The sequence below is a fragment of the Chiloscyllium plagiosum genome, unplaced genomic scaffold (genome assembly GCF_037043375.1).
Source record: "Chiloscyllium plagiosum isolate Xiang-an unplaced genomic scaffold, Cpla_swu_hap1 HiC_scaffold_11, whole genome shotgun sequence".
Taxonomy (NCBI): domain Eukaryota; kingdom Metazoa; phylum Chordata; class Chondrichthyes; order Orectolobiformes; family Hemiscylliidae; genus Chiloscyllium; species Chiloscyllium plagiosum.
In genome coordinates, this window is record NW_028270149.1 from 30,697,192 (window position 1) to 30,714,306 (window position 17,115).

General features: G+C 40.0%; 1 protein-coding gene across 7 annotated transcripts in view; it reads left to right on the forward strand.

The window, feature by feature from the left end:
* LOC122557329 (actin-binding protein WASF3-like) overlaps positions 1 to 17,115 on the forward strand; it is a 120,369-nt gene that overhangs the window by 75,875 nt on the left and 27,379 nt on the right. For all 7 annotated transcript variants that reach the window (XM_043704920.2, XM_043704916.2, XM_043704917.2 and 4 more), the window contains one exon: positions 3,527 to 3,644. In XM_043704920.2, the coding sequence (XP_043560855.1) occupies positions 3,527 to 3,644 (118 nt within the window). The remainder of the gene's footprint in view (positions 1 to 3,526; positions 3,645 to 17,115) is intronic.

Consider the following 17,115-nt stretch of genomic DNA (forward strand, 5'->3'; position numbering starts at 1 on the left):
AAAGCAGCAAATTATTCTGTAGACTACTGAACTCAATATTTCGAATAGTTTCTGTTCTTATTTGTTGTGGATCTATAGTTTAATTTTCTGTGCTGTACTTTTCTACATTTAGACGTTTTTGTATGAAAGTGCTATATTACTTGTACTAGTAAACTTGTACTAGTGGAAGAATGAAGTACTAAGTAAGGAATAATTTATTCATTGACTAAATTGAAAAAGTCCTCTGTTTAAGGCAAAGGAACAAAATGGGGTGTTAAATTAACCTCATATATTGCTAAACAAACTGCAGGAGAACAGTAAACAATAGAATGGAATAAGTCAATTTTGTTAGATTTGGTGATATGATTTGTATTTAATCAAATATTGAATGGAGTTCAACTCTACTTTGTGCAACCAAATAGAATGAATCTCACAAGTTAGTATATTGTGATAGAAATTGGAAAATTAATAATAGGCACTTGGAGCAGATGAAGTATTATGTAAAAAAAAAAGTGGGGTCCAGGTAGGAGGCCATGATCATTATATCATAAGGTTCAAGATGATGGAGAATGACTTTGGTCAATCTAGAGGAAGAAAATCAATCGTCAAGGACTGACTTAAATTGGATAAGGGTGGAGTTGGGCAGGATAAACTGGAACAAGAGGTTGATCGGAGAAACTGTAACTGAACAATGACTGTGCCCATCCTTCTCTTGGATGGCTTGGGTACAGTCATGGAATAGTCTCTCAAATGGGAAAGGTATCACTGGATCAAAGGGAATAGAAAATAAGATAAAAAAGAAACAATATGCTTGTGTCAGGTAGAAAGTATAGATGAGAACCAAGAGGAATGCAGATGGTTCAGAGAAGAAGTGGAAAAGCAAATAAGAGAAATGTTGAGGAATCATTAAAGAGAAAAGATGTAGCGAACAGAAATGGCTGTCCCAAAATCTTCAGTACTCACATAAAAAATGAAACAGTGATAGAATGAAGAGTAAGGCGGATGAGAGCAAAAAGGGGATTTACACATGGAGGCAGGGCGAATGGCTGAGGTTCTAAATGAATACTTTTCACCTATCCTTATTGAAGAAGGAGGTGCCATCTATACCATGTGACAGTGGGGAAACCGCCACTAGCAGAGTTTCACAATTGATAAGGACAAAGTCTTGGGTTGTTGGTACGTATGTTGACAAGAGCCAGGGATGGATGAGATGCATCCAGAGATATTGAAGCAGGTGGTACAAATTGCCAGGCACTGACCATAATCTTTCAGTCTTCTGTATACTTGGGGGAAGTGCTAGAAATTTGGGGAATTGCAAAGATTATGGCCTTGTTGAAGACAGTTGTAAGGATAAACCCAACAATTACAAATCTGTCAGTTTAACTTCAGAGGTGGGAAAATTTCTAGAAAGAATTATTTTGGATAAAATTTGTAGTCACATGAAAAAAAGCTATGTTGATTAGGAAGAGTCCTTGACTAACCTGCTGGGGCTTTTGAAGAGGTAATAGAAAGACTTGATGAGGTTAACACTGTTAATGTGATGTATGTGGACTTACAAAATAAACTTGATATAGTGCCACAAAACAGATTTGTACGGAAAATAGAATAAAATAACTGTAGCCATGGAATACAAAAGACAGAAGCAATGTGGATACAAAATTGCACTTAGAATATTGTGAGCAGTTTTGGGCCCCATTTCTAACGAAGGATGTGCTGATTTTGGCGGGAGTCCAGAGGAGGTTCACAAGAATGAACCCAGTAAAGAAAGGCTTATATGAGGAGCAGTTGAGGACTTTGTGATCTCATTGAAACTTACAGAATACTCAGAGACCTGGTAGCATAGATGTAGAGAAGCTGTTTCTGTTGGTAGGAAAGACTAAGACCCAGGGGCCCACATCAGAGTGAAGGGCCAACTCTTTAGAATTGAGGTGAGGAGGAATTTCTTCAGCCAGTGGGTGGTGAATCTGTGGAACTCATTGCCATGGAAGGCTATAGAGGCCAATTTATTGGATACATTTAAAACAGAGATATAAAAGTTCTTGATTAGTAAGGGGACAAAGGGTTACAGAAGAAAGGCAGGAGATTGGGGTTAAGAAACCTATCAGCCATGATTGAATGGCAGAGCAAGCTGAATGACCTAATGCTGCTACTTTATTTTGTCTTATGATCTAAACCTAGCTGAATGATGGGATAGTCAATGGATTTTCTTTGGACTGGTGAAAGGTTTGTTCCCTGGGGTCAGTATTGGACCCTTGCCCCTCCTGATACATGTTAATGATCTAGATCTTGGTGTGCAGGGGTCAATTATAGAGCTTGCAGCTGACATGAAACTTGGAAGAATTATAAACTGTGAGGAGGACACGGTATAACTTCAAAGGAATATAAACTTGTTGGTGAACAGGATGGCAGGTGAGATTCATTGCAGAGAAGTGTGAGGCACTGTATTTTAGTAGAAAGAATATTGAAGGACAGTATAAAATAGGGGGTACAATTCTTAAGGGATGCAGGAGTGTATATGTGCACAGATTGGTTAAGATGTCAGGACAGATAGAAAGATTAGTTAATAAAGCATACAGTATCCAGGGCTTTATTAATAGGGTTATAGAGTACAAGAGCAAGGAGGGAATGTTGAACTTGTATAATCTTGTTAGATCTCAGCTGGACTATATTTGTACCACATTAAAGGGAGGATGTGAACGCATTGGAGAGAGTGCAGAAGCAATTTACAAGAATGGTTCCAGGGATGAGTAACTTCAGTTATGAGGATAGATTGAAAAAGTTAGGACTGTTCTCCTTGAAGGGGAGAAGGCTAAGGGGGAAGCTGACAGAAGTTTGTAAAATCAAGAGCAGGCTGATGGGGAGAAAATGTTCCTCATCATAAAAGGAAATAGAATAAAACAGCTTAGATTAAAAGTGACTTGCACAAGGAGCAGATGTGATGTGAGAGAAAACATTTTCACTCGGTGACTAATTAGGATATGGAATACACTGCCTGGATTTGTGATAGAGACAGATTCAATTGAGGCATTCAAGAGGACATTAGATGATTATCTGCACTAATGTGCAGGAGTATGAGGAACAAGAAGGAGATTGGCAGTAATGATGTTCATTTGAAGAGCTGGCTTAGACACAGTGCCCAAATGGCCTCCTGTACTGTAACAGCTCTGTGGTTCTGTGATCTTAATTTTCCAAAGCTGAAGACATTTCATAAATTCAACTTTTATGAGAAACTGTAGGCATTATAAAATGGAATGAAAATTTAATAGAAGTATTGGAGAGAGCAATGAAGTTGTCGGTTCTACCCGAAGATAGATAGCAAGAAATGTATTGCAACTTGTTCTGACTTCTGACTTGAAGGGTAGTTGTGATCATTTTAAAAATATTTGCAGTGTCATTTCTGCAGGACATTCCTGTTTACATTTTATATTGTGAGCGTAGTTATGCTCTTTGAAGGACTGGGTAAAATAATATTATGGGAATGTGTTACTGGGTGTCCTGCTCTGTTCTATAACAGATTTTTACTTTGCTCTTTGCATTTATGTTGTAGGGATGACAGAAAAGATGGGTTGAAATTCTACACCGATTCCTCGTATTTCTTCAATTTATGGAAGGAAAAGATGCTGCAGGCTACAGAGGATAAAAGGAAGGAGAAACGAAGACAAAAGGTATTACAAAGAGATTATGTTCTACGTAATTAATATCCCATGTATAGTCCATTCACTCTGATTTGAAGTAGACGTAGCAGGCAATACATAATGATGGACAAAACTTCAAATTCCAAACCAAGTCTGCAGAGTTTGACAGGAAATACACTACTTAGAACAAACTGATAATATCCATCATAATCAATTGATTTTGTTGGGCATCCAAGATTGAGGACATTGTGATCAACTATTGATACTTCAGGCTACAATTTTGCAGACTTCTGGAAAAGATTTGAGAAGTAGTGGGCCAGGAAATTGGTGGGGGCTGTGTTGGGATAGCACCCCATGGAATTCCCACTGTCAGGATGTTTCCTGCAAGGAGGCGGGTGGCCAATTAAGATTGTGAATGCTGTGAAGGCGTTTTACTGCCAGTAGATTGCACACCTTTTGCCACAATTGCACCTTGAAAGCTGCCTCATCAATAAATGGTTTGAGAGGCTTTTCAAAGTCAGAGGCTATGTGCCCAATAACAGGGATGTGGGCCGAAAAGACTATATCTGTGTCTCAAACAAATCCTCTGGAAGGATGTCCTCTCCGCTTTGAGGGCCCTTACTACTTTCGATCCTTGTCAGATTTTAAATATCTGAACATTTGAGGATGACTCCATATTGAGACACCCTTGTGGTACCTGGTCTCACTTTCCCATGAGGCTGCCAAAGCTCTTGCACCTGCAGCATTGAGAGCCCGTGTAAGGATGGTGAGTGCAGAGGAGCCTGATTTACAGAATCCTCCAACAATATTACACTGTCAGGCAGCTGCAAGTCAGTGCTTGCTCAGAATCACATTTGCTTTTCCCTTTGTGATTCTCAAAGTCTGCATTAATATCCAGCCCTTTTGGATCATATTATGGTAGTGGAGGATTGGAGTGGTAGTGATCTGTAATGCAAGGATTCCCAACCTTTTTGCTTCTCAGACAGCTCTCTTATGTTACAGAAAATGTCATTGACTCTTTACTTTAGTAAGCTATTAACCATATGTATTTGTTCATTTTGTTTCACTTACTCAACATGAAACCTTTTGCTCATATTGAACTACTCTGTTGAGATGTCAAGGTACTTTTGGCATGCACCTACATATCATTGCCAAAGCTCATCCTGACAAAGAAGTCACATGTGCCATTGCTGAAAATCCAATTTCACCTCATTTGAACTAAATACCACCAGTACTCTGTGCTTCTCAAGCGGCTGTGCTGTATTCATTGGAATATTTATTCCCAGAGTCCGCAATGTGATTTCCACTTGTGTTCATTCTCACTGCTGCCTTTTTCCCATAATGCCTCAGAGAATAGAGACAAATAATAGAATACTACAGCAGAGGAGACCATTTAGCCCATTGCAACAATGCTACCACCTTTTGAAGAACAATCGAGTTAGTCACATTCCCTAGTTTTTTTAACTATGTTTCTAAACTTTTGTCTCTTTCAACAAGTTAACCAACTCATTTTTCAAAACTCCTATTCAATTTGTTCTTTTTGTCCCTGTCCATAATTTTGAAACTGTCACCTTTTTTAAGGTACACAAGATGCAGGCATCGCCATCTGAGCCAAAATTTATTGCCCATCCCTGGAGAAGGTAGTGATGAGCTGCTTTCTTGAACCTGTGCAGACCAGGTGGTGTAGAGACACCCAGAGCACAGTTTAGAAGGAACTTGTAGGTGTTTGACAGTGAAGAAATGTCTTCACAGCTGCAAAACTGGCCCAACTGGGCCTCTTGCTGAGATATTTGTATCATCGATAGTCACAGGTGAGGTGCCAGAAGACTGGAGGTTGGCTAACATGGTGCCACTGCTTAAGAAGGGTGGTAAGGACAAGCCAGGGAACTATAGACCAATGAGCCTGACCTCAGTGGTGGACAAGTTGTTGGAGGGAATCCTGAGGGACAGGATGTACATGTATTTGGAAAGGCAAGGACTGATTAGGGATAGTCAACATGGCTTTGTGCGTGGGAAATCATGTCTCACAAACTTGATTGAGTGTTTTGAAGAAGCAACAAAGAGAATTGATGAGGGCAGAGCGGTAGATGTGATCTATGTGGACTTCAGTAAGGCATTCGACAAGGTTCCCCATGGGAGACTGATTAGCAAGGTTAGATTTCATGGAATACATGCAGAACTAGCCATATGGATACATAACTGGCTCAAAGGTAGAAGACAGAGGGTGGTGGTGGAGGGTTGTTTTTCAGACTGGAGGCCTGTGACCAGCGGAGTGCCACAAGGATTGGTGCTGGGTCCCCTATGTTTTGTAATTTACGTGAATGATTTGGATGTGAACATAAAAGGTATAGTTAGTAAGTTTGCAGATGACACCAAAATTGGAGGTATAGAGGAGAGCGAAGAGGGTTACCTCAGATTACAACAGGATCTTGATCAGATGGGCCAATGGGCTGAGAAGTGGCAGATGGAATTTAATTCAGATAAATGCATGGTGCTGCATTTTGGGAAAGCAAATCTTACCAGGACTTATACGCTTAATGGTAAGGTCCTAGGAGTGTTGCTGAACAAAGAGACCTTGGAGTGCAGATTCATAGCTCCTGAAAGGTATATAGGATAGTGAAGAAGATGTTTGGTATGCTTTCTTTTATTGGTCAGAGTACTGAGTACAGGAGTTGGGAGGTCATGTTGCGGCTGTACAGGACATTGGTTAGGCTACTGTTGGAATATTGCGTGCAGTTCTGGTCTCCTTCCTATCGGAAAGATGTTGTGAAACTTGAAAGGGTTCTGAAAAGATTTACAAGGATGTTGCCAGGGTTGGAGGATTTGAGCTATAGGGAGAGGCTGAACAGGCTGGGGCTGTTTTCCCTGGAGCATCAGAGGCTGAGGGGTGACCTTATAGAGGTTTACAAAATTATGAGAGGCATGGATAGGGTAAATAGGCAAATTCTTTTCCCTAGGGTTGGGGAGTCCAGAACTAGAGGGCATAGGTTTTGGATGAGAGGGGAAAGATATAAAAGAGACCTACGGGGCAACCTTTTCACACAGAGGGTGGTACGTGTATGGAATGAGCTGCCAGAGGATGTGGTGGAGGCTGGTACAACTGCAATATTTAAGAGGCATATGAATAGGAAGGGTTTGGAGGGATTTTGGCCGTGTGCTGGCAGGTGGGACTAGATTGGGTTGGGATATCTGGTCGGCATGGACAGGTTGGACCGAAGGATCTGTTTCCATGCTGTACATCTCTATGACTGTACGAATGATGATATTGATCACATTCAGGAAAGTGAATGGTTTGGTTAGAAACTTGAAGGTAGTGACATTCCCATCCATCCACTGCCTTTTTTCTTCTTGGAATGAGAAGATTTGATGAGTTGCTACAATGTGTCTTTCAGTAGTACCTGCTGCTATCACTTTGTGTCAGTAGTAGAAGTAGTGAATGTTTTAAAGTGATGGATGGCGTGTCAATTGAGTGAGTTGCTTAATCCTGGTTTGAGCTTCTTGCATGTTGTGGACTGCACTTACCCAGGCAAGTGTGGAGTATTCCATTACATCCTGACTTATGCCTTGTAGATGTTGGTAAAGTTTGGGAAGGCAGCAGACGAGTTACTTGTTGGAGAATTTCTGTCTCTGACCTGCTCTTGTTGCCACAGTATTTATATGGCTGGTTCAGTTCAGTTTCTGGTCAGTGGTAATGCTCACTATATTGATAGGGGATTTAGTAATGGTGGTGTCATTGAATACCAAGGGAATATGGTTAGATTCTCACTTGAATGTTGCCATTACCTGACACTTTACTCACCAATTATGACTTCAAATCTGCATGTTGTCCAGGCCTTAGTGCATTTGGACAAAGACAGTTCCAGGATCTGAGGGATTGTGAGTTGTGCTGAACACTGAAATCATCAGCGAATATTCCCACTTCTAATACTATGCATATAGATCAGATGAAGCAGCTGAAGATGTTTGAAGAACTGCTACAATGATGTCCAGAGAAGATTGCCCTCTGACAACTAGAAATATCTTTGTGGTAAGTATGACACCAACCAGTGGAGAGTTTCCCCCTTGATTCACATTAAATCTAGCTTTGCTAGGATTCCTCGATGCCACACATGGTCATATACTGTCTTGGTGTCAAGGACGGTCATTCTAACCTCATTTCTGGAATTTAGCTCATTTGTCCTTTTTCCGATGAGGTCAGGAACTGGGTGGCCCTGGTGGATCCAAACTAAGCCTCAGTAATTGAACTGGCTGAAAACTAGTATCTGTATTGCTATGGGATTTAGGTGAAGGCTGAGATGGGTCATCCATTTGGCCACCTGTGGCTGAAAATGGTTGCAAATGCTTCAGCCTTGTCTTTTGCACTGCTATGCTGTGATGGCCCATCATTGAGAATGACGATATTTGTGGAACCTCCTCTTCTTGTTATTTGTTTACATGTCCACAACTGTCTGCAGAGTTGTTGTTTAGTGGAATATCCCAAGCTGCAGATTCCCTTACCTAATAACAATAGCTTCACAACTCCAGCCATCACCATTATTCCTAACCTCCTTCCAACAAAATAGCAGATTTCGAATAACTACTCACCATTTTCCTCCTTTGCTTTGGTTTCAATAAATGATCCAGCATTTTCCTTCAGAAACTGATTCTGCATGCTATTTTGACCACATTTTTCAAATGTACCTCTCTGTTTATAGCAACTCCACTCACAAGCATATTCTGTGCAAAAGATTAATAGGGCTCATTCTCTCTTGTCTGCAGCTTCCAGTCACCATTTATTTTTCTGACCGTTTTTAGGTACAGTTTTACTGTATTTCTTCTAAGAGGGATCAATTCTGGAAGATTGACCAATGGCCTGCTCTTCTGTCTTCACGGCGACCTACTTCCTATCCAAATGTTGCATTTAGCTACAAGCACTATTCAATATCTGGAGAAAGTTAAAAGTCACACAACACCAGGTTATATATAGTCCAACAGGTTTGTTTGGAAGCACTAACTTTTGTAGTGATGCTCCTTCATCAGGTATCTGTGGAGCAGGACCATAAGATTCAGAATTTATAGTGAAATATACAGCTTCCTTATGGACCTGCTCCACAGCTAGCTGATGAAGGAGCAGCGCTCTAAAAGCTAGTGCTTTCAAATAAACCTGTTGCACCATAACCTGGTGTTGTGTGATTTTTAACTTTGTCCATCCCTGTTTAACACCAGCTCCTATGCATCACAGTATCTGGAGACAGTCTGACAAAACGCCTAAGCTTGCATAATTAAAACAGATCAATTGTTTCATGCTGTTGAACAGCCTGGACATGGGAGACGTGGGGGTGGGGGAGACAGTAGAGGTGAGTGGGTAGAGCAAGACAGAAATATAGCAGGAGATGTAATAAACCAAATATCACGTAGTGAGAAGATAACATTATATCATTTGTATCTAAATGGTGAAACCCATATTTAAAATATTGATGGAAATGTAGCTTCAACATTGAACTTTGCAAAGGAGTTGCTGACTTGTGAGGGAACATTGTTCGCTACGTTGCTGGTAGAATGCTGGTGATGGTTGCTGATCAGTCAGTAAAAGCTGAGCTACTCTGGAGGTGAGATTGGTGATGTTTGGAGAAGCTGCAGAGTGACACCTTCAAATGATCTCACAGATCCCTGAGTTGGGTGCTGTCCTGAAGTAAGAGGATCTGGCGATCCTGAATACTGAGATAGCTCTGTCTTGCTTGATGAGACACTTTATACTTAGCCACAGCAATGAGATGATTGAGAAAGGTTTGACTTGAAACTTAAAAGTTAGGATCAAATAAATATTGTTGTAGTTATAAGATGGTGAGTAGCTGTAATCACTGAGAGCTCTTATTACTAACAAACTACAGCAGGTCCCGTTTCTTAATGATGCTGTCTTGAGGGATTAAATAAACAGCTGCTAATAACAGGCAAAGCTCCAAGGCATAAATCAGCTCATTAAAGTGGTTTACACAAGATTCAAAAGGTGATGTCTCTAATATCCAAATTCTATCATTAGAATAAAAACATCAATACATCTATGCCAAATGATCTCATTCATTCATTGTGTTGAACTCAAACATAGACATCATTGCAATCTAACTGAGCAGTACAATTCAGTTAGCTTAATTATACTAGAAAGATACTGGATTCCTCTCCCCACCCTTTCCTGGCCTTCGATGTTAGCAGGAGCCCACTCGAGGGAACACCAGCTGCCCTGCATCCACATTAATAGCCTGGAAAGAGGAGGTAAAATCTGGGCTTAAGTAAACCCATCTGTACATTTTCACTGTGTTCTGCATTGTGTGCCTCACATGTATGGAAAGATGAAAATCCATAGCAAAGTTACACGTTGGTCAGGTGTGCATCATGAAAACTACAATGGACTGTGTTAGGAGTTTGGGTGTGGAAGTTGTTTGGTCAGGCAGTCAGTCTCAGTTCTCCAACACAGCAGCCTAGCTTCCAAAATAGTTTAAGGGCCCCTTAGATCTCACTTTTCAATCCCTGCACCATCCCCAACAATGCTACCCATGAAACCTTGCATTCATCCATGCCCCCTCAGAATTCACATGCCACCTAGATACCTCCCAATTATCTTCTGTAATCATTCACCCAGTGTGCAATATGCACAGTGCCCAGGAACTGAGGAATGGGAATTATTTAAAAATGATTAGAGACATAGCAAACCTCTCATAATCTACAAAAAACTCTGAATTTAAATGATTATTCAAATTGCAAGGGGAAGAAAGTTGAAATCTTTTGAGTACCTATTAGATTTGTGAACAAACAAGAAATGACATCAAAAAGAGATTTTGTTATTACAAGTTTGGAAAAGTTTAAATTGTTCTTCAAGTAATTATATCACTGAATTGAATCTTTCAAAACCCAGCCAAGCATTTATAACATTTATAGCAAAAGTTTCCAGCTCCACTGACAGAACAGATATCCATTTTAAAGCAGAGTGTCTCTCAATCAGTGGATGGGAGGTGTGTGCATTTTTCTGCCTTCGGAAGCAGGATTTTTTTAAACAACAGCTTGTCCTCCCAGTCCCTTTAGAGCATAAAAACATGACAGCAGAGGACCTTTTCAATAGAAATTATGGTACATTCCCCAGCAATTACATAATGCTGGTCTAATGCCCTGTATATAACTAAAGCATAACCTCCCTATTTTGTATTCAATTCCCTTCATCCTAAAGAAGAACATTGTGTTAACTGTCCTCATTAATTTCTGTACCTACATACTAACCTTCTATGATTCATGCACTAGTACGTCCAGATTCTTATGCATCTACAAACTCTAATCATTCACTATTTAGATAATGCTCGATCTCTATTCTTTTTGTTCTACTTTTCTGCCAAAATGGATAGTTTCATATTTTCCCCACACTCCCATTTACCAGGTCTTTTGCCATTCACTTGACCTATTTATGTTCCTTTTGTAGCCTCCTTTTATCCTCTTTACAACTTACTTTCTATGTTCTGTGAGCAAATTTAACAAACATACCTTTGGCTCCTTCATCCAAGTTATTTGTGTAAATTGTAAAACATTGAGCACTGATACCTTTGACACTCTGTTCATTACATCTTGTCAACCAGAAAGTGACACAGTTATGCCTACTCTCTATTTGTACTTAGCTAGTTGATTTTGTATCCATGCAAATGTGTTACCCCCTACACAACAGTTGTGGTCTCCATATCTAAGGAAAGGAATACTGGCACTGGCAGCAGTCTAGAGAAGATTCATCAAATTGATTCTAGGCATGAAGATCTTCTCATGAGAGACTTAGTTTAGGCCTGCACTCTTGAAATGTATATTTGTCTTAGGGGGTTTGATGGTTTCGATGCCGAGAGACTGTTTCTTCTTGTGAGAGGGTCTAGGACTAGAGGGTATAATCTCAGAGCTAGGGGCCACTGATTTAAAACAGAGATGAGAAGTATAGTGAATCTGTGTGATTCTTTAATGCAAAAGGCTATTGAAGCTGCGTTGTTTGGTCTGTTCAAGGCTAGAGTTTTAATTAGTAAAGGAATCAAGGGTTATGGGGATAAAGCAGGAAAGTGGAGTTGAGGATTATCAGATTAACCATTATCCCATTGAATGACATGGCTTACGTCTGCTTCTACATCTTATGGTCTTACAAACTACATTTTCTGCAATTACTTATGATGTAGTACCTACCAAATGCCTTGTTGAAATCCAAGTATAGTACTTCCACCAGTTCATCCTTATTCACTGCACATTTTCCTTCCTCATGAACAGACTGGTTAAATATGATTTGCCTCCTCAGATACTGCCTGATTACCTTGAAGCATTGTAACCCGCCTTCGAGAGTGTCTTTAATAATAACTTTTGACATCTTCCCTATTGGGGATGTTAAGCTAACTGGCCTATAGTTTCTTGCTTTCTGGCTGTCTCCCTTTTTGAAAGAGAAGTTACATTTGTTCCTTTTCAATCTAGTGAAACCTCCCCTACATTTAGGAAATTTTGTAAAATTAAAATCAATGCATCAATGATCTTTTTAACCATTTCTTCTCCAACTGTGGGATGAATTCCACCAGGACCAGAGGGAGTTATTGACCAGCAGCTCCAACAATTTACTCAGTACCATTCCTTTCTGTAAGTCTCTTATATTCCTCTGCTGGAGGGAGATTTTAAAGAAGAGTCTCAGTGCTGTGTTCAGGAGCACAATCCAAACTTCATTTGATGCCCCTGACAAAACAGCCTGGAAGAGGTTACCTGAGACAAACTTCAAGATAATTCCCCCACCTCCCCCAGTAAAGTACAGGATATTATACATTTTGTGTTACAATGATTATATACATGATTGATATCAGTGCTTGCCACCTCCCCTCTCACCATTATATCCCTCCCTGGACATTTGTCAGCTCCATTATACTGAATAGGTTCTGTTTGGTACCTTGTGAAACTGCGATTATTTATTTTCCCAGGATCCTACTGAAGTAGTGTTTTGCATTTTCCCCCTCACAATCCTATCTGTTTTCTGGTGTCCTTTCACGAAGTTCTGTTTACGTCCATCGTTGTGCATCATTCAGTCCTTTGGTGTTTATACCATTTGTCCTTTAATTCCCCCACTGCTGACGGATGGGTTTTTCCACAGCCGTTTGTCTCAATGCTTTAATGTTAGTTTGTTAATTGCACTTATACTTCCAGTATACCTGCGTGTATAATATGTAATGGGCAATTACTTTAAAAAAAAACCTTTGATTATGGTGAGATCATACTTTCTCTTCTACACTTTACTAAATAAGTTTTCTCTTTCCCAGTAAGATTTCTATGAGGCACTTCATTATCTTATCTGGTTGCCATGAGTATGAAAGCCATGATTCTGACTGTGGAAACTGCTGCCTCAAAAAATAATTCTGCTCACCCATGAGCAGCTCCAACATCCTCCTTACCTTCCATTTACTGCTCTACAGCTATTTCTACGATATTACTTTCTTTCCCTATTGCAAATATTGATACAAGATGCCTGTTCACTTTATCTGACATCTTATTTTTCATGATGAATTCCCCTTCCTCACTTTTCAAAGGACCAACACTTACACTCTTAACTTTTTCTAGACATCCATAGAAACTCTTACTATCTATTTTGTACTTCTAGTGAGCTTTCTCTCATACTCAAGTTGGTCCCTCCTTCTCTTTTAGTCATTTTTTAAAAACTCTTTTCCTTATCCTGTCAAATTTTCTGATTTATCTTGCACTGTCACACACCTATACGCATCTTTAAATTTTTAGTTTACCATGGAAATGGTTCCTCTTCATAGATGTTTTATTTCTTATTGTAACATATTTATTCTGTGTATCCTGTAATATCTTCTTTAACGTTTGCTACCGCATCTTTATTGACCTGCACCTGAAACTAATTTACTCATTCACTTTAGCTAGTTCTGCTTTCATGCCCATGGTCACTCACTTTATGTTTCATCTTGTCCAGTGTAGAAAAGTCTGCATTGTGAGCAGTGGATAGAGTAGACTAGATTGAAAGGAATACAAGAAAATTACTGCTTCATCTGAAATATCTGATTGGGGCCTTAGACAGTGAGGAATATAAAGGAACAAGTTTAATATCTTTTGTGATTGCATGAGAAGATGTCATGGGGAGCTGCTGAGAATGACGTCAGGACCAGGATATTGGGAATAGTCCCTGTGGAATACTGACAGGAGGAGCAGGGTGAGGAAGATATATTTGGTGGTGGAGGTCACAGAATAGGCAGAGGGTGATCCTTTGAATGTGGAGACTACTGATGTGGAATGTGAGGACAAGGGAAACCCTATTGTTCTGGGATGAATTAGAAGGGGTGAGGCCAGAAGTGTGTGGGAAATGTGTCAGAAATGGCTGATGGTCATGCTGGGGTTGGGAATAATCTCAGGAGAAGAGAAAAAATATTGGAAGCACCCCTGTGGGATGCTGCATCATTGGAACAGATGTGACGTATTCAGAGAAACTGGAAGCTTGGAGTGGACTCCTTACAGGAAACAGTCTGCAAGGAAGTATAGTCAAGGGAACTGGGAGTTGATTTGTCATGGATATTGGTGTACAGCTTATCCCACAAAATGGAAACACAATCAAGGAAGGGAAGGAAAGTGTCAGAGATAGATCAGCTGAAGGTGAGGGAAGGATTGAAATTGGAAGCAAAATTGATGATTTTTTTCTGGATGAGAATAGGCAGCAGCATTGACACACACATCGATATATCAGATAATGAGTTGTGTGAGGGATCCAAAGAGGTTGTGAAACGAGGATGATCCACATACTTCAGAAAGAGATGAGAGTAACTGGGACCCTTGCAGATACCTATTGTGACACATTTTACTTGGAGAAAATGAATTAAAGGAGAATTTGTTCAAATTTCTCCTTGAAAAAGACTGGTGCAATTTCCCTTCCTTGTGTATGGAAGAAGATTCCCTTGAGGCATTGAATTGATTTTTCTTTAATAGGTTCCACAGCCTGGATCTTGCCTTCGCCAGCTTCTGGTTAGTTTTCATTACAACTGACAGCTGCAGTTGTGGTGCAATGAGCTGTAACAGGACTATATGCAATTAATGGACCAAACGGGAATAGAGAGGGAAATGTGTGATAAGCTTTAAATAGAAAAGAAATGCAGGGGTATTGGGGTGAATTAGAATTCTATATAGTGTTGCGCTCTTAAACAAAATTGATGCCTTCCCCTTCTTCATATTTATTCACTAGGACATAGCACTTACAGTATTATTTTTTGGTAAAGAGACCATAAGAATTAGAAGCCATCATCATTCACACTTCATATATCTTTTTATCTGCACCTGAAGCCTGCTTTTTAGTTAGTCGTTTTTTTACATTTAATTTTGTTCTTCCAAATAACATGTCTTTCTGACATTCTGAAATTTAATTGCACAGCATTTTAATTTTAACAAAATGTTCTGAAAGTCTTTATTACAATTGACTGGCCTCTTAATTGTTCAGGCCCAGGATCAGAGGTTACTTCAGGGCCTCTGACAATAGAGGTTCTGGTAACAGGGGGTTGATGTCAGGTTGGGTGCCTGGGTCAGGAGCAGTACAGGGGTCTGTGATTTCCATTCTTGTCCCTGCTGCTAAGAACCACTACCAGATGTCAGCCATGGCTGAGTTGCTAGCACTCTCAACTTTGAGATAAAAGCTTGTCGTTTCAGGTTCGATTCTCACTCTATTTGGTACTGAGGGAATGCTGCACTACTGGAAATGCCATCTTTCAAATCAGCATTCATCGGAGGCCCTAACTTCTTGCTCAGGTGGATGAATATTAAAAAATTGGATGGTGCTATTTTTAAGAAGGACAAGGGGGTTATCTTTGACATTTGAACAATATTTATTCCTCAATCAAGATCACTTGAAAAGAATGATCTGGTCATATTGATATTGCAGTTTGTAGGAACATTCCGTGTGTGAATTGGCCTCCGTCCTTTCTATGATACAATAGTGGTTGCATTTGAAAAGAGCTTCATGGACTGGGAAGGCTTTGGAATGGCCTGAGTCTTTTTCAATAATAACATAACAACACCTCAATAAATCACAAAACGATCACAAACTTATTATTAAGCTGGGCTCCAAAATCTTATAGTCCCCATTCTATACCTTCATCAGCTTGCACAAACTGCATGATGTTACTGGTTTAGCTCTTTGCAAATGTCATGCTATATTTAGCAATTGCCAGCTGACTCATACGTTTGGAAGGCTCCTTGCATAGAATCTGAAGTCAAAGCATGCACTGTTTTGATGAGCATGACATATCAGGGTACTCTGAAACACCATGTGGCTAGTGTCCCTGTGAACATTGAAGAGTTCTGTTTTATTAGCTTATTCCTTTCTGGCCTTTATGGAGCAGATTCACAGAATAACAGTTATTATGGTGCTGAAAAAGGCCATTCAGTCCATCATGTCTACATTGGTTTACCTGCAATTAATCCCAGTTCTTCCAACTCCTCTAAGGCTGGTGCCATCCGCATTCTGGTTAGTCACAATTCTACAGACTGCTCCATCTTGGGATTCCCCATTATCAGAACAGATCTTTGTGAAAAGAATGATATGGAAATCCATTAATGTTGGGCTTTTAAAAAAAATTAATCTGCCTGTGGTGTGGCCTGAAGTGATGTGACTAGTGTTTTGGAGGCTGCGTTTGAAATGTATTCTTATCCTAAAATTGTAGAATGCCTACAGCGCAGAAGGATGCCATTTGACCCATTTGTTCCATGCACACTCTCAGCAAGAGCAACTCATTTGTCTCCACCCCCCTCCACACACACACACACACACACACATACACACACCTCAAACCTTGCTGTTCCCCATACTCCCACATTTTGAAATAAATCTTCGGATAATTATCCAATTCTCGTTTGAAGGCCTTCATTATTTTTCTAAACAGAAGTTTACAAAGAACATCAGAAAATTAATTTTTGAATGCCTGATTTACAAAATAAATTTTTTGTGGGTGATAGGAGCAACCTGTGGGGTGATGTGTACATTTTCATGGATTGTTGAAGTACGTTTTTTTTACAGTGACCCACTTTCTCCCAATGTTTCTGCTTTGGTGGGAGGAGCTGGAACATTGTGTCTGTGTTGCTGAAGCTAATTTTTTGGACGTTGTACTGGCAACCTGAGTAAAGCTAGCTTACAAAGCAGAATCTGTGCTTGAACCTGAGAATTCTTGGTGAGATTTGCCTTTCAAAAATAATATGATTCGCTGAAGGTTTTGTTCCACATGGTTGGTTCCAGGTTCTTGTCTGATTCATTCTGATGTGAAATTGACTTGCCTACCCAGGCAGCAAAGCAACTAGACTTGTTAACAAAGGAGATTGAATGGAGTAGCACAGCTGCAAGTCTTGAGTCACACATTCAATTACTGGAGGGTCTGTTTAGATTGATGTGGGAAGCTCAATGTGGAGAAAAATGTGAGATTTTCACAAAAGTAGTGATTTGTAGCTGTTGCATTTGCAAGCTACTGTTATGCTCATAGCTGACACT